We start from the raw sequence: 22,678 nt of genomic DNA, 5'->3' as shown, positions 1-22,678 counted from the left end.
CTGTCAACAATGACACTGCAGTTCTTTCCTCTTGCTACCGGAAATCAAACACCAGGCTCTCAAAATTATATTACCTCTATCCTGAATTATTTGTTTTAAATTTGTCTAGACACAGGTGTACTTAGGACTAAAACGTATCTAGATACGCCCGTATCTAGACAAGTAATTTGGGTGGAGGGAGTACGTCCATCCCAAAATTCTTGTCTTAGATTAGTCTAGATACGGATGTATCCAACACTAGAATGTGACTTGATGCATCCATATTTAGACAAATCTAAGACAAGAATTTTGAGACGGAGGGAGTACTACCCTCGTATGACATTTCCAATAACCAACAATGAGACAAAATTTGTGCTAGTTAACAATGACCCCCCCCCCCTAAATGTAAAGAAATATAAGAATGTTTAGATCACTATATTAACTGTTAGCTTCCTCATCTGCAAAATACCCATTAGGCCTCGTTTGTTTCACGTGGATCGGAGGGGTTTTCAGAGGATAAACCCCGCGAGGCCCATAATCCCCGCAAATACCCGTTGGCCCATTGGCCCATTTGGTAGGCGCGGTTTGGACAGCCCAATCCCTCAAAAAAAACCTATTCCCACGCGCTTCAGAATCATCGAGGCCCCCCTCGAGGATTTGGAGGGTGCTTGGATACAAGGGACTATTTTTAGTCTGACTAAAAATAGTCTCTTTTAGAGGCTAAAGTTCCAAGCACCCCTGACTAAAGAGAGGTTAGGACTAGTCTTGAGGCTAAAATCTTTTAGTCATGGGAAACCTACTAAAATATGTATTAGCTCTCTCTCTCCTCATTTATTCCTCTCCTTAGTTCTGGATTGGAGGGTTTGGAGGATAATAAATGCTCAATAACTAGATTTTAGTCTCTTTAGTACTTGATCCAAGCATGGGTGAGACTAGCAAGTTTTAGTCCCACTACTTTTAGTCATGGGACTAAAATGTATCCAAGCATGCTCTTGGCTGCTCAACTCGAGACGCCGCTGCCGACGCTGCGCCGCCTCCTCCCCAAGACGCCGCGCCACCCGACACCTCGACGCTGATGATCTCCTCCGGCATACTGGACTTCTCGTCGGTGGTTAGTCATCGCAGCCCCTCCCCTCCCCCCTCCTCTCCATGGCTGCCACCTCCCGCACGCCCTCCGTCCGCCTCGTCCTCACCAGCGAGCACGCCAAGAACGGCGTCTCCTACCCCAACTCCACATGGACCCTAACCCTACCAGCTAGCTTGCCAAGAACGTTCGCCTCTTCCCTAGCCGTCCAGATTGCCATGAATTTGAGTGCTGAGGATAAATTGGCAGATTGTAAACCACCTAGACGTCGAAACTTAGCAGTTTGTTTGTTTTCAAGGACGAAGTAAAGTTGCATGAACCATTCATAGTCATTCTAGTTGGTTGATTAGATATTACACCATCAGATATGTTCTTCAGTTAATTGTAGTGCTAGGCCGCGTGGCTGAGACAATTATGCTTTTGTTTATTGTCTTTCTTAACACCTCGAGTGATGCCTCTCTTTTATCTTCTAAAACATTATTTTTGTTGTTTCAGCTGAAAGTTCTGGTACAACTGTGACATTTGTGATAATAGACGAGTGGGTTGTAACAGTAGCATCAGTTAGTGATTCGCGCTGCATACTAGAGGCAGTGTGGTGTAGATTGTTAATTAGTGATGGTGATGGTGATGGTGATGGTATGATGTTAGGCTGCTAGCTCCTCTTCTGTTTTTTGCATGCACTGTTTCAGTTCATAGAGGCCGTCTGTGCTCCTATGATGGTAGGCTGCTAGCTTCAAGGGAGTAGTGACAATTGGCGAAGTATTTTCCCAACATACTTATATAAATAGGAATCTGAGAGGGGCAATGATCGTCAGCATATTTATGTTATCATTTAAGAAATGGCCTAACAGAAGCAGAGGAAAAACAGAGCAACAAATGCTCTCCTTTTTTCCACTGAAGACTGCCAGCTGCTCTCTTCTAGGGTCCAGTTACTAAAACCTGAAGCTGGTTGGGTAGACACTAGTCACTACATGAAGTGATTATGGCTCCAACAATGCAGTCCACGACCACTTCAACTGTCTATACGACAACAAGTTTACTCTAGCAGTTTTGGCTCTGTATAAACATGTAGGTCCTCAATACTGAGAAAAAGGTTAAATGTAATCATACATGAGATTATGGGCCTCTATTTAATTTGAGCATATTTGGATTGGAGACGATGATTTACAATGATTTACATGAGATTATAGAGACATACAATGATTTACTAGTTTGTATCAGTTTTTTCATTTATTTTTCTCCTATATTTTATATTAGCCTAATGGCTGATGCTTTCCGTTCGAGGCACAACTTGACTCAAAACTGAATAATGCAGTAGTATATTATCTTTGTATGTCCTATTATCTCCTCCAAATACTATGGCTGGAAAAGACTAAAGCCTCTTCTGATTTGCACCAACCAAGGGTTACGTGTGTTCTTTAACAGGCTGGTACTATGCTTTATGCCCAATGAAGCTATGTTGTTAATTTGTTATATCATGATTTTAGCTCAGCAGATTGTTAGAATGTTTACCCTCAGTTGAGCGTGTTATCCAATTTGCCTAGAATGTTTACAGGGTATGCTTTATGCTGATATGTTCTTATTAGCATCTTCTTTTGGTATTCCCAACTCCTCACATCCTGCTTGAATTGGCTGATGGGATCAGTCTCATAGAGTGTATTTGTCAATATTGTTCCAGAAAAAACAATCCTATTCTTCTTGGTCATTGCTGTAGGACATCTTCGTCTTGGTCATTGCTTCCACTTCTTACATCTGCACATATAATTCATAGATGTAGGACAGTTGTGGTCTATTTGTTGTTATCGCTGCAACATCATTTGTTTTCTGATGATGATATGCATGCTCGGTGCTTGTCTCTAGTTAGATAGGTATAAAGGATGACAAACTTGTCTGTTTGCGGCTAATCACCTGCAAACTTCAACAGCAAGAATGCCCTTCATCTGCAAGTATCGTTCAGCATTGCTTACATCTGCACATATGAATCCTAACTCTAGAACGGTTGTGATCTATTTGTTGTTATTGCTACATCATCATTTATTTTCTCGTGATGGCTTGTTTGCGTGTTCGGTGCTTGTCTCTAGTTAGATAGGAGTAAAAGGATCACAACCTCGTCTGTTTCCAGGCTTAATCATACGTGAACTTTTATTATAGCAAAAGAATGAATGGCGTTTACCTGGGAGCATTGTTGACAATTGCTTATATATCTGCACAGATGAATCCTAGCTCTACAACAGTTGTGGTCTATTTGTTGTATATAGCTGCTCATTTCAGTCATCAGTTAACTTCCTGCACACTAAACAGTAAATATTATAGTAGAATTTATCACATACAGAATTCTTTTACACAAGAATAGACATTGAATTATATGTGTTTGGGCCAGGATACATACAATAAGAAATCCCATGTATTTTGCTGGGGCTTAATGTGAGTTGTGCAGTTTCCAATTTGTAGATGTGTCTGCTGATGATGTTGCCATTCTTGGCTTTTTTTATGTGGTCTCAAGATCAATGTTTTCTTGCAGGGTTATTATGAGTATTTGCTGCTTTCCAGGCTGGAGTTAGATGCTTTCCGAGGGCACCAAGGCCGTCACACCTCCGCCTAATTCGGCTGTCCCTGTGTCTTCTTTGGTGGATGAGATCAATGGCACTCTGTAGTTAGCTGTTTGTGCTCTGTCCTCTTGTAACTTGTGTGGGATCACACTGATTCATGATCTAGAGAAATAACAACAGCGCTTATTTCAGTTCTTGCCATGATCAAGTTTGTGCTACATCGTTTAGGTTGGATCTGTTGTGCAAGCTTGTGTTTCTCTGTAAATCACTGCATATGATGGCTATAAACTTGCTGAGATGTTTCTGATAAGTACCCTGTTTAAGTTAACTGACGAAAGTGTCGATATCTACAGATAAAAACTCAGTTTCAGCTCCCGACCTTCTGTTTGCTTGCTCAATGGCCTCCTAGGCTGATGATGCATCGCTTGTTGTTGTGACAGATGTGGCTCTGCTTATCTCTACTAGTAAGATTACATTTTTAGTTGTTTTGCACATCTTATATTAGTAAAGGAAACAGCTACTTTCTAATCCTGACGTAAGTTCAAATTTTTCCACACGCAATCAGGATCATATGTTTCAGGCTCTCTTTCTCAATATTGTCTTTCGTGGTTCCTTCCTGCTCCATGTGTTTCCTGAACTTAGGAAGTCATTCCTACAGCGCTAAAACATGTCTAGATACGGGCGGAGGGAGTATAATACTACCATCGCACGACACTCTCAATGACCAACAATGAGACGAAATTTGTATTAGTCAACAATGATACAAACTATTAACTGTTAGCTTCCGCATCTGCAAAATTACCCATTGGGAAGAAAGGAAACAGCTACTTTCTAATCCTGACGTGTAAGTTCAAATTCTCCACACCTAGTCAGGATCATATGTTTCAGGCTCTCTTTCTCAATATTGTCTTCCGTGGTTCCTTTCTGCTCGGTGTGTTTCCTGAACTTAGGGAAGTCCTCTGGTACAAGTCCTTCAACCTATAGCATCATGATATCATATAAAAGCAGTTCCTACAACCATGATTACTTAAGTTTACACAAAGAGGCTGGTCATGATATAGCAACCAACCTTGGCATACTGATCACGACTGTAACAACAGAAACTCCAACAATAAGAGGAAAAACTGGGGCTGGGGTCAGTTCCTGCAAGAGATAGCAATTAGATGATACATAAACACCAAATTTAGGAACACGTTAAAGATTTTCCAACAACAAAACATATAAATGCATGGAATACAAAGATATCTTGGTTCTGGTTAAATAAAACCTTGAAATTTTCTACTGTACCATTCATTTGCAGACAGGCAAAGGAATGGTTTCAAAAAGCTAATTTCTTCAGTTCTTACCTCAAATTTCCCAGTTTGAGAAGACAAACAAATAAAGTATGTCATTGTGATGCAATGCTGACGCAAGTGCATGAAAAAGGTTACCTGTTTGTGATGCCGCTCTTCCGTTTTATATTTAAGAGGACCAACATGAATCTGAGGTTGCTTTTCTAGGTCAACTTCAACCAACTCAGATTCAAATATATGGGTATGTGATGGAAGGCCAGACCGAAGCTGAACAAAATGCTTTCCTTTGGGTAAATTTCTTACTTCGACGTGGTAGGAAAGAGGAACAGGAACTACAGATTCTATTCTAGAAGGGTCAACAGCTGATCTAATTTCAACAGATAAATGTGGCTGCAACATATCAATGTCATTTCCTTCCACGTGACAGCTCAAAATTGTTGCTTCTGGGCGTTCAAAAACCACAAAACCAATACCAGAGATGTCCTCCTCATCGACCTGATTAAAAAAGAGCAGTGCCTCTGTCATTAGTGACAAGATTGCAGTACGCAAATGCGCGCAAAGGACATCAAGAGTGACTTACATCAACTGATACAGATTCTGGTGAAGCACGCTCAAGTGCTGCCAACCTGAGATTATCTTTTGCAACTACTCTTATTGAGTAAGATGAGCCAGGGATAAGTCCTCTCAAGCGGAACCTACCAAAGGAATCTGTAGTAGCTTCCTCATAATAACCTCTTGATTCAGATCTAGCTTCAACAAAAACACCTTCCTTTGGTTGGCCAGTTAACAGTGTAACAGAACCCATGGCACTACATTGAAAAGCAGGTTTAGGTAGTAGCATAAAATTGGTTTAGTGAAACAGCGTGTGCCAGAACTGCTATATTGATTAATTTAGAACTTCATGAGCACATTCGCGTCATGTGGGAATCATGCAGGAAACATAATTTCGAAAACATTACTGGTAGGTTCACTGCTGCACTTCAGCACTCATACAGAGTATAAAAGTTACATTTCCCAGAATAACACTAGTAATATTAAATGTATTACTCCTATTGTGTGCATACAGCTAAATATGAAGGCATAACCATGATTATTTGAGTGGCCTCTTTAGAACTGGAAACTTTCTCAATGGTATGTATGTTATCATCTCGTGAGCATTACATAGCCTAATTGATACTCAAATATATGTGCATGAGTTATCTGCAGACTGAGGTGGTTTCTTTCAATAGATGGCAAAAGATGAGAACAAATTAGAACATGCATGCAAATCAAATTGCATATGTTAAAAATCAAACAAACCTGAAGGCAACACGGGTTGCACGGAACTCAACCGCTCTAGACTCCCCAGAATTGAGATCAATAGCAACTGTTGATGGAGTAAATTTATATTCCTACAAGAAAACCACCAAACCATCAAGGGCTCTCCAACCAATAAACTTGTATATGATGCCCAATTACAGTTATGTCGTGCAGTGTATATGGCATATCTGGTAGTGCGCCACCATAACTCTATCATTATATGCCCACCCGGCTTTAAAAAAAACTCAGAAAGTAGTGGAAAATCAAGGGGATGCAGCTCAGGTTTTCAAGGACGGGGTTATTAAGGAGGGCCCTTGGGAGGAAGGAGGTGATGCAAACAATATGTGGATGACGACGGCAACTTCCGTTCTAAAGGTGGCTTCAGAAGAGTTTGGGGTGACGGGAAGTAAAGTGAAACTAAAGATGCACGGTGGTGGAACGATGTTGTCCAGAAGGCTATTAAGGAGAAGAAAGACAGTTTTAAACGCCTACACCTGGATAGGGGTGCAGACAACATAGAGAAGTACCAAGGCGGCAAACACCACAAAACGAGTTGTGATTGAAGTGAAGCAGCACAAAGGCTGTGGAGGAGCAACTCCACCTTGCTGCTACAATGTGTACAACGCAAGTGTTGAAGGAACAACTTCAACGTGTTGCGCTAGATATCGCTCTAGAGGCGAATGTAGGCCGATATGGCAGCAAGAGTTCAATCCAGAACTCTTAGAGCACAAGATCTACTCCAAGATCTTAGATAAGAACAACAAGTTCTATTATAGGTAGTGGGTACATTGTCTGGTTACAAAGTAGAGGAGAGGACCTCTATTTATAGGGCTTTGAGGAGCCTTCACATACTTCAACTTATAGCTGGAACACTCTAGAAAACATTATTTAGGATTCACCATTCTACTCACAGCTACTTATAACTAGAGAACTCTAGGAACGGCAGGTAGGGTAAAGAAAAGAAATACTACACTAGAGTGGAAGTATCTAGAAGTAGTCAAACAGATCTGGCATATGGTTTTTTTCTCATCTATTGCTCCTCATCATTCTCCCCTGATTGTTTGGAATTCGCCCTCGAGTTATCGTCGTAGAGCGCTTCTTCTGGATGGTAGAGAGTCAAGTCCGCAACATTGAAAGTGTTGGATATGCCCATGTCGCTTGGAAGATCTATCAACATATCATTTATCTTCCTCGTGATAGAGAAGGGCCCATACCTTCGCTGCCTAAGCTTCCCCTTAACACCTAAAGCAGCCTCTCTCTTCGGAGGTAGACCATCACCTTATCACCAACTTAGAAATGATTTTGGCCTCCTTTTGCAATCAGCAAGTTGTTTATATTACTGATTTTGTGCTTCCAAAGCACCACAAATCTCTTCAAATAATCCAGTGTAATTAACAACAAAAGACAATGCTGATTTTGAGTTTCCCTTGGATGGTAGCTTCACCAGGTCCACCACATGTGTTGGAACTTTAGTGTAGACAATGGAAAAAGGGCTCCTTCCTGTGGATCTATGCTTGGAGTTATTGTAAGAGAACTCTGTAGGAGATAAAGCCAAATCCCATTGTCCCTTTTTTTCTCCACAAATGCAACGGATCAGATTACCCATAAACTTGTTCACCACTTCCGTTTGTCCATTGTTTGTGGATGAGCAGTGCTAGAAAATTTCAATTCAGTGTTGAATTGCTTCCACAAAGTGAGCCAAAATGCAGCAAGAAACTTCCTCTCACGGTCTGAAATGATGGACTTTGGTACTCCATAAAGTCTGGCCACTTCCCGAATGAACAGATTTGCCACATGATGGGCATCCGTTGTCTTGAGTGTTGAATTGCTTCCACAAAGTGAGCCAAAATGCAGCAAGAAACTTCCTCTCACGGTCTGAAATGATGGACTTTGGTACTCCATAAAGTCTGGCCACTTCCCGAATGAACAGATTTGCCACATGATGGGCATCCGTTGTCTTGCGGCATGGGATGAAATGAGCCATCTTAGAGAATGTGTCCACGACCACAAACACAGCATCACTTCCTCGCCTTGTTCTTGGCAAGCCCAAGACGAAGTCCATAGAGATGTCCTCCCATGGAGCGACGGGAACAGGCAAAGGCATGTATAACCCTATGTTCTGGACTTGGCCTTTGCAGGTTTGACATATGGGGCATCGCTGAACAAACTTGCCAACATCTCTCTTTAGTTGTGGCCAAAAGTAGCGACCTTCCAGGTTAGCGATAGTCTTGTCCCGTCCAACATGACCACTAAGTTGAATGGAGTTCTCTAATTAGTTTTTCACGCAAAGAACTTCTTGGGGTGCACAAACGATCATTTTTCAAGAGATAGCCATCCTGCACCAAATAGTCATCACCTAATGGTTGGCCCTTGATGTGCTTCACCCAAACATGGCCAAAGTCTTCATCATTCCGATACAACTCCTTTATTTTATTCATGCCTGGAAGTTCAGCCTCAAAAGAAGTCAAGAGGCGGCATGCACGACGACTCAAAGCATCGACCAAAGCATCGACCACTCGGTTAGTTGTCCCAGATTTATGCACGATGAGATAGTTAAACCTTTCCAGATATGTTGCCCATCTCGCTAGTATGCGGTCAACATGCTTTTGATTTCTAAAATGCTTCAAGGATCGATGGTCACTATATACAATGAACTCTTTAGGCAGCAAATAAACTTCCCAAGTTTTCAAGGCTCTGAAAACGGCAAATAATTCTTATTGATAGGTACTCCATTTCTGTCTAGCTTCGCTTAACTTCTCACTGTAGAAAGCAATGGGCTTCCTTTTTTGAGATAGAACAGCTCCAATGCCTACTCCACTTGCATCACACTCCAACTCAAAAGTCTTGTTGGAATCAGGTAGCACCAAGACAGGAGCTTGTGAGAATTTTTGCTTGATCTCATTGAAACTAGTTTCAACCGCTTCTGTCCATTGAAACTTCCTTTCTTCAGGCACTCGGTAATTGGTGTCATGATAGTGCTGAAATTCTTCACAAATCGTCTATATAAAATTGCAAGGCCATGAAACCTTCTTACCTCAGAAATGGTCTTTGGAGTTGGCCATTCTCGGATTGCTTCAACCTTGGGAGTCATCAACACGAATACCATCACATATTATAACGAATCCTAGGAAAAGAAGTTGCGTTTGCAGGAAAACACATTTCTTCAAGTTGACATAGAGCTCATTTTCCCTTAGTACTTCTAGCATCTTCCGAATGTGATCAAAGTGTTCGTTCTCATACTTGCTATAGATCAAGATGTCATCAAAATAGACCACAACAAAGTGGGATAAGAAGGGTCGAAGGACTTGATTCATCAAGTGCATAAAGGTACTTGGTGCATTTGAGAGTCCAAATGGCATGACTAGCCATTCAAACAACCCTTCTTTTGTCTTGAAGGCTGTTTTCCATTCATCCCTGGGTCTGATACATATTTGATGATATCCACCTCTTAAATCCAACTTTGTGAACACTTTTTTTGCTCCACTAAGCTGATCCAACATATCATCCAAACGGGGAATAGGGAATCTATACCTTACAGTGATCTTGTTAATGGCTCTATTGTCCGTACACATGCGCCAAGATCCATCTTTCCTTGGCGCAAGCAGGGCTAGTACAGCACATGGGCTAATACTTTCTCGAATGTGCCCCTTCTGCAGCAATTCCTTCACTTTCTACTTCAATATATCATGCTCTTTTGGGCTCATTCGATAGTGTGGAAGATTAGGAAGACTTGCTCCCGGAATTATGTCGATTCTATGTTGAATTCCTCTCATCGGTGGCTCTTCAAGTATGTTATAAAATCCTGCTAATAAGCCACATGCCTTTGCTGGAATTTCAACAACCAGGTGCTCTTCTCCTTTTACTATAAGTGCAGCACACAAATCTGCCTCCTTCAAGTCTTCCATAAACTCATTAGAGGTGTGGGAGATAGTTAACATACTTTTCCCCTCCTCCTTAGAGATATTACGATCAGTTTTATTTGGTAGAATAATGATCTTTCTCTTGTTCCAAATGAAAGTGAGAATTTTCCCTGCCCTTGTGTGTAGTATCCACATCAAATTGCCAAAGTCTCCCAAGAAGAACATGGCTGGCGTCCGCGTCCATATCAACTACGTCACACAACAACATTTGAGCAATAATGCTTGCCCAAAGAAAATGGCAGTTGCATTGTTTGATGATCCTCGTATTCACTCCTTTCCTGATCCATCCAATAGTGTAGGAATTTGGATGATCATGGGTTTCAAGCTTTAAATGGTTCACCAACCTGGGGGATAAGATTCTCGCAGCTGCAACTATCAACCACTAATTTGCATACCTTGCCATTCACCGTGCATTTGCTCTCAAATATTTTCTTCCGTTGTGTGTCGTCAGGTTGTGGTGTGGAACATAGAAGACGTTGAATCACACATACCACCTCTTCACCTTGACAAACCTCTTGTCCCCCTACATCTTCATATTCGTATTCTTCCTCGTCGCCTTCACCGTCATGGATAGTTGTGTTAACGAATTTCCTTAGTGGGCAACCGCTGGATATGTGTCCCTCTTCACCACATTTATATCATTTTGGGCCTTCATTGGACTTACCCTTGCCTCTAGTTTGCTTCAGGATTGGTTGTTTTGCCTTGGGTGGAGCGGTCTTTTCTTCCACTCTATTAGGGTGATCCCTAGACGAGCCTTCGGTATGACAATATGGAGGATATGGAGCCTTAGTTGTCTTTCTTTTCTTCCACACGTTGACATTGTCTTTCTTGTCATCACAAACCTATAAGGCTAGAGCTTGCACTTGATCAATGGACCAGATTTGTTGCATCATCAATCGATCTTGAATAGCATCATTGAGACCATTGATGTACCTTGCAACTTGTTGATCTTTAGTTTCAGCAAGGTTGCACCTCATTTGTAGCCTTAGAAACTCCTCCGTGTAATCTGAAACAGTCCTATTTCCTTGAGCACAATTTTAGAATTGGATAAATAGGATCTGGTCATAATCAATGGGTAAAAACCTCCCTTTCAAAAGGCTTTTCATTTTGCCGCCAAGTTCTCACACGAGGTTTTCCTCTCAGCGTGCGTTCTTCTTGAACACGATGCCACCATGCACTACGATATTCCGGAACTTCCAAGACCTCAAAGAAAGTCTCCACTTCATATAACCAATCAAGGCACCCTTCAATATCAATATTTTCATTAAAAGTTGGGATCTCAGCTTTCACCTTGTATGTATCCCTTGCATATGTAGGGTTGGATACTCTCCGATAAGCATAGAGATTAGGTTCTTCAAGGGCATCGTCATATTCTTCACCTTCAAAAGCTTCAACATAAATTGGCCTTCTTGAAGCACGTTGAACAACACGTTGTTGTGGCGGTCTTGCTCCAAGATTACCTCTCTTTCTTTGTTAAACATCTTCTTTAGATGAATCGCCTTCATTGGCAGTAGGGGGGGCACCCTTTCTTACCATCCCAACCAGGTGGTCAAATCTCCGATTAAGATCTTCACGCGGCTCTTTGATTTGTTGTTCTGCAACATCCATCCTCTTCTCCAATTGCTCCATTGCTTGCTGCAGCTTGCTCTCGAAGAGGAAAGCAAGAACGATTATGGGTCAACCTGGCTCTGATGCCACCTGAAGCAGCACAAAGGTTGTGGAGGAGCAACTCCACCTTGTTGCTACCATGTGTACAGCACAAGTGTTGAAGGAACAACATCAACGTGTTGTGCTAGATATCGCTCTAGAGGCGAATGTAGGCCGATATGGCAGTAAAAGTTCAATCCAGAACTCCTAGAGCACAAGATCTACTCCAAGATCTCAGATAAGAACAACAAGTTCTATTATAGGTAGTGGGTACATCATCTAGGTTATAAAGTAGAGGTGAGGCCCTCTATTTATAGGGCTTTGGGAAGCCTTCAGATACTTCTACTTACAGCTGGCACTCTAGAAAACATTATTTAGGATTCACCATTCTACTCACAGCTACTTATAACTAGAGAACTCTAGAAACAGCAGGTAAGCTAAAGAAAAGAAAAAAATACTATACTAGAATGGAAGTATCTAGAAGTAGCCAAACAGAACCGGCATGTGATTTTTTTTCTCATCTATTGTTCCTTATCATGAAGCAAGGGGTCGAGCGTATGAGGACCTCTACCAGTGTTTAAACACGAAGGAAGGCGAAGGGGACATGTATAAGATGGCCAAGATCCAAGAGAGGAAAACAAGGGATGTCAACCAAGTCAAATGAAGCAAGGACAGAGCAGATTGGCTTCTGGTGAAGGGTGAAGAGATCTAGCATAGATAGCGAGAGCACTTCAACAAGTTGTTCAATAGGGAGGATGAGAGCTCTACCATTGAGTTGGACGACTCCTTTGATGATACCTACAGACGTTTTGTGTGACGAATCCAAGAGTCTGAGGTTAGGGAGATTCTAAAAAGGATGAAAGGAGACAAGGAGATGGGCCCTGATTTTATCGCAATTGAGGTGTAGAGAAGCCTTGCAGACATGGTGATAGTATAGCTAACTAAGCTTTTGAACCTCACTTTTTTGGTCAAACAAGATGCTCGAAGAATGGAGGCGGAGTAGGTCAGTACCAATCTTCAAGAACAAGGGGGGAGGGGGTGTTCAAAGTTGTACTAATTACTGTGAAATTAAGCTTATGAGCCACACAATGAAGCTATGGGAGTCATTGAGAACCACTTAGGCTTTGTTCGGTCGTCGGGGATCCAACCCCCTAGTGGATTCAATCCGCCCAGGGTTTGGGTGATCCCCACCCCGTCACCCAATCCCCACTAATCCTTTCCTACATAATCCCTGTCTACGTATAATTGTTCGTTTATATCTCTCTCTTGGCAAACGAGCTGGAAGAATAGAAATTAAGAGGGGCGAGGAGAGGGGAAAGAAGATGGCAAGATAATTTTTGGGAGGAGCGGGCGCCAGAGATGGGGGTCGCTGCGGGCGCCGCCGTGCTTGCGTCGGGATGGAAGAAGAGGGTCGCGCCGAGGATCTACTGCTAGGGAGAGGAGGGTGAGGTAGAAGGCAGCAGCCGGTTTTCAATGGAGGATTGAGTTTGTCTCTCCGGCTCCTTCCCCGCTGCCGCCGCCACTCTTGCCCTCTTCTCCTTTTTCTTTCGAGACGAGACGGCGAGACGAGACGTGGTTTTCTTCAACGCAGAGGAAGAAATGGCTCAGAACCCGGTGGAATCCCTGCGCTTTGGGGGGGGGGGGGGGGGGTTGGATGGCAAATAAACCCGTCCGGGTTTAACCGAATATGCATATAAGATAAGTAGGGATCCAACCCCTGCAAGGGTAAAACCAACGGGGTTCGAGACAAAACCCCTCCGATCCCGGCGGGGGTGGGATTAAACAAACGAAGCCTTAGGAAGAATGACAAGCATGACAAAAAATCAGTTTGGTTTCATGCATGGGAGGTCGACCATGGAAGCCATTTTCTCAACAGGACAACTTATGAAGAGATACAAAAAGCAATAGGACTTGCGTATGGTGTTCGTTGACTTGGAGAAGAGAAGGCCTACAATAAAATACCACATAATGTCATGTGGTGGGCCTATGGAGAAACACAAAGTCCCAACAGAAGTACATTACCCTTATCAAGGACCTCCATGATAATGTTGTGGCAAGTGTTCAAACAAGTGATGGCAACAACGATGGCTTTTTAACACTAATGACTTCCCAACTGAAATAGAACTGCACCAAGGATCAGCTTTGAGCCCTTATCTTTTTTGCTTTGCTGATGGATGAGGTCACAAGGGATGTACAAGGGTATATCCCATGGTGTATGCTCTTCGCAGATGATGTGGTGATAGTCGGACAGGGGTTAATAGAAAGTTAGCTATGGTGACAAACTTTGAAATCGAAAGGCTTTAGAGTAGATCTAAAACCGAGTACATGAGGTGCAGTTTCAGTACTACTAGGCATCATGAGGAAGAGGTTAGCCTTGATGGGCAGGTGGTACCTCAAAAGGCGCCTTCCGATATTTGGGGCCAATGTTGCAGAAGGATGGTGATATCGATGAAGATGTGAGTCATCAACTCAAGCTGGATGGATGAAGGGGCGCCATGCTTCTAGCGTCCTCTGCGACAAGAGTGTACCACAAAAGCTAAAAGGCGTGAAATATAGGACGGTGATTCGACCTGTGATGTCGTCTGGTGTTGAATGTTGGCCAACTAAAAGGCGACATGCAACAGTTAACTGTGTAGCAGAGATGCGCTTGTTGAGATGGATATGTGGCCACACTGTTAGAAATAGACTACAGTAGAGGAGCTAAAGGGAGCTGGGGCTGAACACAGGATAGTTTTGATTTCTTGAAGTTGTTGCTTGTATTGCTGCACTCAGCTCTATTGAACATGCTTGATCCTGAAACCTGAACATATAAATGCAGATTTTACATCCATGTGGTGGACAGGCCACCCCTCATGGGTAGGAGAGTGAGAAGCCGAATGGACTCCAGGTGTGCGATGGGGGTTGAAGACTTCATCGAAGTCGATCCCGGGCTGCTGCACATAACCTTTGGCGACGAGTCGTGCCTTCTGTTTGACGACGGCGCCGGCCTCGTTCTTCAATTCAAAGACCCAAAGCAGGCCAATTGGGCGATGGCCGCGTGGTAGGTCTACAAGCTTCCGGTGTTGTTCCACTCCATGGCATCCATTTCTTCCTTCATGGATGCACGCCATGATGCGTCGCGCTCAGCCTTGGCAAAGGAGCTTGGCTCTCCTTCACACACAAGGTAGAGTGTGTCATTGACGAGCTCGCTTGATGCCTGTCCAAGAACAGGGTTTCTTTAGATCACATTGGCAATGCCACGGTAGTGCAACGGTGTGTCATCATGAGCTGCGTCCAGCCACTCGTTTTCATTGGGCGATGGTGACACAAACTCAGGTTGCATTGGCTGTGGAGATTGTCTTGGTGAGATGGCTGTGCAGCAGGAGATGGTGCAGGAACAAGGGAAGGTGCTCCCCCTGCAGCTGCACTTGGTGTGGAAGGAGCAACTAGTTGGGTCTTCGTGATGATGAAGTTGCTGCATGGTGGATCTGAGCTGACAGCCGCCCAATCCCAGCTGGCCTCTTCATCGAAGATGACATCATGGGTGATATGGACACGCTTGTTCACTGGATCGTATGCGCGATAGCCCTTAACGCGCTTGTCGTAGCCGATGAAGACCATGGCGGAGCTGCGGTCATCGAGCTTGCGAAGCTGCGGGCGCACCTCCTTGAGGTACACCACACCCAAAGGTGTGCAGGTGCTGGACAGCGGGCTTCCTCCCGTGCCATGCCTCAAATGGTGTCATGCCAGCCAGACTTTTGGTGGGGGCTCGGTTCAGCAGGAAAACTGCAGTTGTGACCGCCTCCCCCCAAAATTCTGCTAGCAGCTTCCTTTGTTTCAGCCGGGCACGAGCAATGGCGACCACCGTCTGATTCTAGTGTTCTACCGACCATGCAGCTCTAGCAGGTTTTTTTTTTGAGTTGCCGGTACATGCAAAAACCAAACTGACTACTGCTGTCTAGATGCATACACTGCCTTACTAAGGAAGCTCCACCCGACCTACTACTACTCCCTAGCTAAGTAAATTATAACAAGGATTACTGCTAACACACACAAGAAAGGGTTGGGTCCGAAATGATGATATACGTGATAGTGTTGGGGTATCACCAACTGAAGAGAAGCTTGTCCAACATCGTCTAAGATGGTTTGGGGATATACAACACAGGCCTACTAAAGCGCCAGTGCATAGCGAACGGTTAGACTATGCTGATAATGTCAAGAGAGGTCGGGGTAGACCAAACTTGACATGGGAGGAGTTAGTAAAGAGAGATCGGAATGACTAGAATATCACCAAAGAATTAGTCATTAGCTATAACAGGGGTTCGTGGAAATTAGCTATAAATGTGCCAAAACCTTGAGTTCGAGAGCTTATGGGTTTCAACTCTAGCCTACCCGAACTTGTTTGGCACTGAAAGGCTTTGTTGTTGTTGCAATCAGTTCGAGTGTGAATTGTGAAGCGAGCAAGTCTACCTGGTGACGAAGTCAATAAAGATCAGGAAGACTAAAAAATCAACAAGTCATTGATTCTTAAAAATTAGTATCTTCTTAGCCAAGTGACCCTTTGTATCCTCGCCACATTAAGCTTGAACTATAAATATATCTCTCCCTATTCTTTGATATCCGTATGTCAGAAATGTTGAGAAGTTAGTTCAGTTGAGGCCTAGAGAGAATCGGATATTATTTCAGATGAAGGCTATCAAAACTCACAGCTAATAAATAGGATGCAGTTTGGTCAAGGTCAAGTCACTCAAATGTAGACGTCAGTACATGTTACGAGCAAATAAGACAATAATTATGAATATTTTATGACGTCATATTAACATATGAACAACCCACTGATATATTTAGACACATTGTTGAAAACTAGTAAAATCTGATGTGAAGATTTCAGATTATTTAGAAGAACTGTGGTACAGTACAAACTAGAACCGAGAGTGTGAATAACAACAAGTACCTTAAGAAGAGCGCGGAGATAATAACTCCTAGGAAATAAGTTATTGAAGCTGAAAGTTCCACCAGAACCACTGACTGAGTTTTTTCTGTAACCTCCTTCACCACTCAAGGATAATAATACTGCCGGTAACATCTCTGTATCATTTTCGCCATAAATATGAGCTAATATCTGACCAAGTTTCTGACAAGCAAAGCTGTATGGGCCAGTTTGCTTGAGATGATAGCCAGCCTGAAGGAAGGAATGATATCAGATATAGGATATTAAAGAAAACACATGTTTTTGGTTGCTGATTCTAAAAGTTCCCTTCCCAGTTGTGGTTAAATGTAACTAGGGCATACTATATTGAACAGTGCACTGTTTAAGCTTGAATGAACAAGACTGGAACCACTTCTGACTAAGCAGTTTACAAGAAATCACATTGACTAGTCTAGTGCAAAGGTAAATAAAATAAAGTGGTGCTCCATGCAAACATCACTTACCACGTCTTTCCTATTTGAAAAAAAGAGTGACTGGAAAACAGTTTGTATCACCAGCAAAAACAAAATATGAAAACTGAGAAATCATACTAATACACTGTAGTACGGTACACAGTTGCAGCATATGACCATGAAGTCAACACCGGAGGTCAACACCCTAGCGATTACACATAATGTGTGTGCAGAAAAAAGTATAGACCTTTGAGGCTTCGACTTCATATCCTATATCCTCATACAAGGGCCCTGCAAAGAATGACCCATCGGAATTTGTCTTTGTCTCTGTTGCTATATCACCTTTCTTCAGCATCGCATACTTGCTATTTCCAGCTGCCAGAATCATGATATGAACATCAGGAGTTGCAGGTGACACTGATCCTTCAAGGTATAGACCCATTTTAGCAGTGATTGAAGGAACAGCATCTTGGCATCCGCTTGCAGACACTGAGAACTGCAGTTTAAATATTAATGATGGTTTCACCATTCAAGTTCAGAAGTTTTTTTTAATAAACCATCGCTCACCTGATGCCGTGATGGATAAAATAGGATCTTTTTCCTTCTAGTGCTGTATTACAGAAAAGTATAATAGATCAATAATCGAGAAAGGGAAACATACAAAACAAGAGTTAGAGGTAAAAGGAATTTGCAACTATTGAGAAATTCTGACTGTTGGTGCAAAACCAAAAGGACTACGAGTAAAAATTATACCTGGAATCACGAGGGACAAAAATGAAGTCTTCCCCAAGATCAGTCCAAGTAGAGTACTCAAAGACAGTAATACCATTTTGATAACTCTTTGCAAAAACAGGCATGGTAGATATTTTGTCGATAGAGCTCCCATTACTCTTGAAGGCATCAACAACGATATCTTCTAATAAATCAATCTCTTCCAGAGGGGAGCTTATGTCCACATGGATTTCACCTCTTACAAGATACTTCTTTGCACTGATGTGAACCAACTAGGGGGGAGGGTAACTTTTTGCGTTAGGGTGCCAAACTGAACTTCACATGGATAAAGATAAAAACCAAAGTACATGAGCAGCTCACCACTGGGTTCTGTGTATCAAACACAATAGGCGAGGTCCCAAAGGAAATGCAAGAATTAACTAAATAAAGCTCATGTTGCCCAGGAGTTTCGATGCAAATTCTTTGTGACCCTCCCTGTGTAGGATAAAAAGTGGACGGATTAACAAAAAGTTGTATTAATTCAAATATATTGTAGATTTAATAAGTCCAAGTATGGACCTTTATCAACAATTCAAGTTTAGAAGAGTCTGGTTGACGAATGTATGCTTCAGTGTCATGACTTGAGACTAGCTCTATCCAATAACCCTTTTGTACAAATACAATATTTGTCACATCATCATTACCGACATCTACATCCAAGGTATTTTCGTCCCAGCACCAATCATCGTTTGCAGGAGCCTTGGATGAAGAATGTTTCACCTGGAAGGGATTTTCACAAAATAGCCAAGAGTTTAGACAGAATAGTGAAAATTCAATATTGTTGATCAAATTACAAGATTTTACCTCCAGACGATATTTTCCAGGAAATACTTTTGTGAACACAAAATTAGCATTATCTTGCTCCAAACTGGTTGTCTTCGTTTCATGCTCGACACCCCCAGCTAATCTAACAAGCAAGAGCAGAATATTTCGATTGCATTTCTCTTTGCAGAGGATCTTACCGTGAACATTGACTTGTGACTGTTTACAAAGAGGTAATACTCAGATACAATCAAGTCAGAGTATCCATCAACTTGATGAAAGTTAAATAATGTTGAAAAATCACCAGAATAGGTGAAGAAATACTCATTTACCTGAGAGAACTCAACATCAAGCAACGGGCACTTGACATTGACATCAATATATTCTGGAGAAAACAAAAGATTGGAAGAACCTTCGGAATCTACAGGTAATGCAGATAATCGGTATTCACCAGTAGAAACCTGCATATTGCAAGAAAGGAAGAAGAACAGATAATTTCGTCATATAACTTTAAATTGACTTACTTGAATGAATGAAATAATGCTGGAGCTCACATCGCAAGCTGGTTCGTGTAAGATCAGACCAAATTTCACAATGATATAAATAACCATTCAAGGTAGGTCTATGCAAAATTCCTATTCCTACTCACACATAGAACACAGCTAGTGGTAAAAAAAGGCTTAGTACGACATCCTAATTTGTGTTACATTTGTTCAAACTGTAAACATTGAAGATAATAATGCATCTAATAATTCTGAAGTGAGACATGTTCAAATTGCAACATACAGTGCACGAAACTATGTTCATACAAAAAAGTAGCAAAAAGGAATGACACATCATTAGCTCAAAGTTTATTTCCAGCAACAAAACAAGAAATAACCACGTACCTCAAAGCAGAATCTTCCATTTTCGCTGACAATTTTCCTCTGCGGCTTTACATTTTCAGGCCCATGTGTTAAAGTTACCTAACAACCCCACACAAACTGTAAGGATAAAGTTTTCATGGTAATCTCAATGAAACAAAAGACCATATCAAGATATTACCATGGCTTTAGAGTTTGGAGTTACTGTTTGAACAACACCACATACATCATATCGAACTGATTTGATATCATCAATGCTTTCCATGTTTGGCAAAATCTAATGAAAAGGACAGTATTTAGCCACAAAAGGGAAGCTAAGGCACTTGATCTTGAGATTTAACAATTTAAGGTGTTCCCTCAATCAGGCACTTTTTACCATGAAGTTCCCCAAACGGTTGAACTTATAATGATCCTTCTCAGCAACTATATCATACTTCTTGGATGTAACCTACACACAGGCGAAAAGATCAAAATGGCAAGTTTAAACTCGAAAATACGAGGTAGCATAAGTATCCTTGTTTCTTTCTTTACATGAGAATTAGAAGAATTAAGTACTTGCAAAGACAAAATTCTGTACCTTCTATTTCAGTAATCTGCGTATCCTAGATCCTGTCGTTTTATGACAAGAACTAACAGTAAGAATATACAGTTTTCTTAGTGTCTGTTGACCAGATTGTGTTTTAAAGCTGTCTAGTTTGAAGATTTACTAACAACCAGATGAAGGGAAATTGATGTTGGCTACAGTGTCACAGTCATGTTGAGAAAACTTTCAACTAAATTGTCCAAGACTTGAGTTCTATTTGGACTTTTGGAGTATAGACATAAAATTAAAAACAAGAGGGCGTGATAAAGCAGTAAATGGTGCAAGCCATTGTTCTGAAGACTAAACATCCAAATGTTCCACCCATGCCAAGATAATACAATACAAAGTTTACTGCTTCAAAGGTAGTGAATTGCTTGCTCTTAGGAGTTTTAGTTTCCAGCAGTACATTTGTCCGTTCCTTTAATCAAGAAATTTGCAGTTTCAAAAATGTTTGCAATGTGACAATTTGTGCCAGAACAGATTAGGGTGTTTTACTGCAAAACAGTAACAGAAACTAAACTAGCTTATATGTTAGAACTACTAGGTTCTCTCACAAGGATCCACTCACTGTTTTTCTCTCATAACAAATGCACATATGACACACATATGCACTTACATTCGTTCATGCTTGAGGGGCTACATCCTGCCACAAACTTATCTTACATAGATGGATACATGTCCTTATATGTGAGGACTAAGGTTTGTATTTGGCCGTCGCCATGAATTCGAGCTACAAGGGAGGGAATTACAGAAAGATTGCTCACGCAAGAGCACACACCACACACGCCACCACTAGCCGTTATCCTCTTCGCCGCCTTCGTCCGTGTTGGAGCAGGGTATAAGTAGTGAAGCGCTCTAGGCCCATTCTGGCCCAGCTAGCCGAGCCGGAAGGCGAGGCTGCCTCCTGGGCCTGCCCGTCTCTTCAACTAGCTCCTGGCCCACCTCGGGATCGCTGACAATCCCACCCTCCTTAGAAACGGCTTGCCCCCAAGCCGGTGCTCGCGGAAACTTTTGCTGCAAAGTCACCTTGTCTTCCCAGGTAGCCATCTCGACAGGAGTTGCACTCCATTTAACCAGGACTTGAACAAGAGACCCAGATCCTCGACGAACCACTCTTTGGTTCAAAATCTGCTCAGGAATTTGAAAATGATCATCGGGAGCAGGTAACTGAGGCAATACCTGGTGGTTAGGGTGTAACAGCTTTCGAAGGAGAGATACATGAAACACTGGGTGCACTTTACTGCTTGCTGGTAAATCAAGCCGATAAGCCACTGCCCCAATGCGCTCCAAAATTTCAAATGGCCCATAAAACTTGAATGCCAGTTTATGGTTGGCCCGAGGGGCAACTGACGACTGCAAGTAAGGTTGAATCTTCAGGAAAACATGTTCTCCCACTGCAAATTCACGATCACTCCGATGTTTGTCCGCTTGTGTTTTCATGTGCTGTTGTGCTCACAGCAAGTGATGTCGTACTGACTCCAAAATGGTCTGACGGTTTGCAAGCCACTGGTGCAAGTCTTTAGACTGAATTGCATCTTCTACAGCCAACACTCGATCACGGTCTGAAACGATGGAGAGAGGCATGCCATGCAACTTATAAACTGCATTCAGAAACGCTTCAGCCACAGTTTCTGCAGTAAACGGGTGATGCAGTGGAACAAAGTGACCATACTTTGACAGTTTATCGATAACCACCAGCAGACAATTGTAACGGCCAGATGTTGGTAGTCCCTCGACAAAGTCCATTGTAACCATTTCCCAAGGTGTGTTAGGAACAGATAGAGGCTGTAGTAATCCTGGATATGGCACTCGCTCGGGCTTTGCTTGTTGACACACCAAGCAGTGTTGCACATAACTTTTCACAAACCCCCTCGTACCTTTCCAGCGAAATAGCTGATGAACTCTTCTGTAAGTTACTGGGAATCCAACTGCCAACAGAATAGCCAAGTATTCTTTCTCGTAAATTGAAAGTGTTTGGTTCCTGGGCCCCGGTGCTTTACTAACATAAGCCAGAGGGTGACCATCCTGCATAAGCACAGCACCCACACCAACATCACAAGCATCTGTTTCCACAACAAAAGTTTTGAAGAAGTCAGGAAGAGCTAAAACTGGAGCTGACACTAGAGCTTGTTTCAACAGAACAAAAGCTTGTTGTTCTACATTTGTCCAATGATATGGTACACCTTTCTTCAGGAGATTGGACAGTGGTTTGCTCAACATCCATAATGAGAGATGAATTTTCTATAGTACCCAGCTAGCCCCAAAAATCCCCTGACTTCCTTAGCAGAAACTGGAACTGGCCAGTCCTTAATAGTAGAGATCTTGGCAGGGTCTGTAGCTACTCCTTCTCCACTGATAACATGCCCCAGATAACTAATTTTTGTCTGAGCAAAAGCACACTTGGAGAGTTTAACATGCCACTTGTGTTGTTCCAATAAAGATAACACTTGACCCAGGTGTTCCAAATGCTGAGCATAAGTTTTACTGAATATGAGAATGTCATCAAAGAAAACCACTGCACAAACTCTCAACACAGGTGAGAGTGTGTCGCACATTGCAAAGTTGAAA

At 42.3% G+C, this 22,678-nt stretch overlaps 1 protein-coding gene and 1 long non-coding RNA gene across 3 annotated transcripts in view; one reads left to right on the top strand and one right to left on the bottom strand.

Moving 5' to 3' along the window:
• The first annotated feature begins 477 nt into the window (after positions 1–477).
• On the top strand, positions 478–3,922 carry LOC123061230 (uncharacterized). Its single transcript, XR_006428799.1, has 2 exons — positions 478–1,090; positions 3,585–3,922. It is a non-coding gene; the product is annotated as an uncharacterized lncRNA (long non-coding RNA).
• A 411-nt stretch (positions 3,923–4,333) lies between these two features.
• The window catches only part of LOC123061229 (nodal modulator 1), a 32,065-nt gene continuing 13,720 nt past the window's right edge, over positions 4,334–22,678 (bottom strand). The window contains exons 12-27 of one of the 2 annotated variants that reach the window (XM_044484225.1): positions 19,904–19,975; positions 19,709–19,804; positions 19,552–19,629; positions 18,997–19,125; positions 18,707–18,883; positions 18,422–18,622; positions 18,224–18,337; positions 17,885–18,135; positions 17,699–17,741; positions 17,379–17,627; positions 16,704–16,931; positions 6,204–6,295; positions 5,485–5,713; positions 5,043–5,399; positions 4,682–4,755; positions 4,334–4,590 (exon numbers count right to left, since the gene is read on the bottom strand). In XM_044484225.1, coding sequence (XP_044340160.1) covers positions 4,497–4,590; positions 4,682–4,755; positions 5,043–5,399; positions 5,485–5,713; positions 6,204–6,295; positions 16,704–16,931; positions 17,379–17,627; positions 17,699–17,741; positions 17,885–18,135; positions 18,224–18,337; positions 18,422–18,622; positions 18,707–18,883; positions 18,997–19,125; positions 19,552–19,629; positions 19,709–19,804; positions 19,904–19,975 — 2,484 coding nt within the window. In that variant the 3' untranslated portion in view covers positions 4,334–4,496. Of the gene's footprint in view, positions 4,591–4,681; positions 5,400–5,484; positions 5,714–6,203; positions 6,296–16,703; positions 16,932–17,378; positions 17,628–17,698; positions 17,742–17,884; positions 18,136–18,223; positions 18,338–18,421; positions 18,623–18,706; positions 18,884–18,996; positions 19,126–19,551; positions 19,630–19,708; positions 19,805–19,903; positions 19,976–22,678 lie in introns of both variants that reach the window. The other variant, XR_006428798.1, reaches the window with a different exon arrangement.

This window comes from Triticum aestivum, chromosome 3A, assembly GCF_018294505.1.
Source record: "Triticum aestivum cultivar Chinese Spring chromosome 3A, IWGSC CS RefSeq v2.1, whole genome shotgun sequence".
Classification (NCBI taxonomy): Eukaryota; Viridiplantae; Streptophyta; class Magnoliopsida; order Poales; family Poaceae; genus Triticum; species Triticum aestivum.
This window is presented reverse-complemented; position numbering and strand designations above follow the sequence as displayed.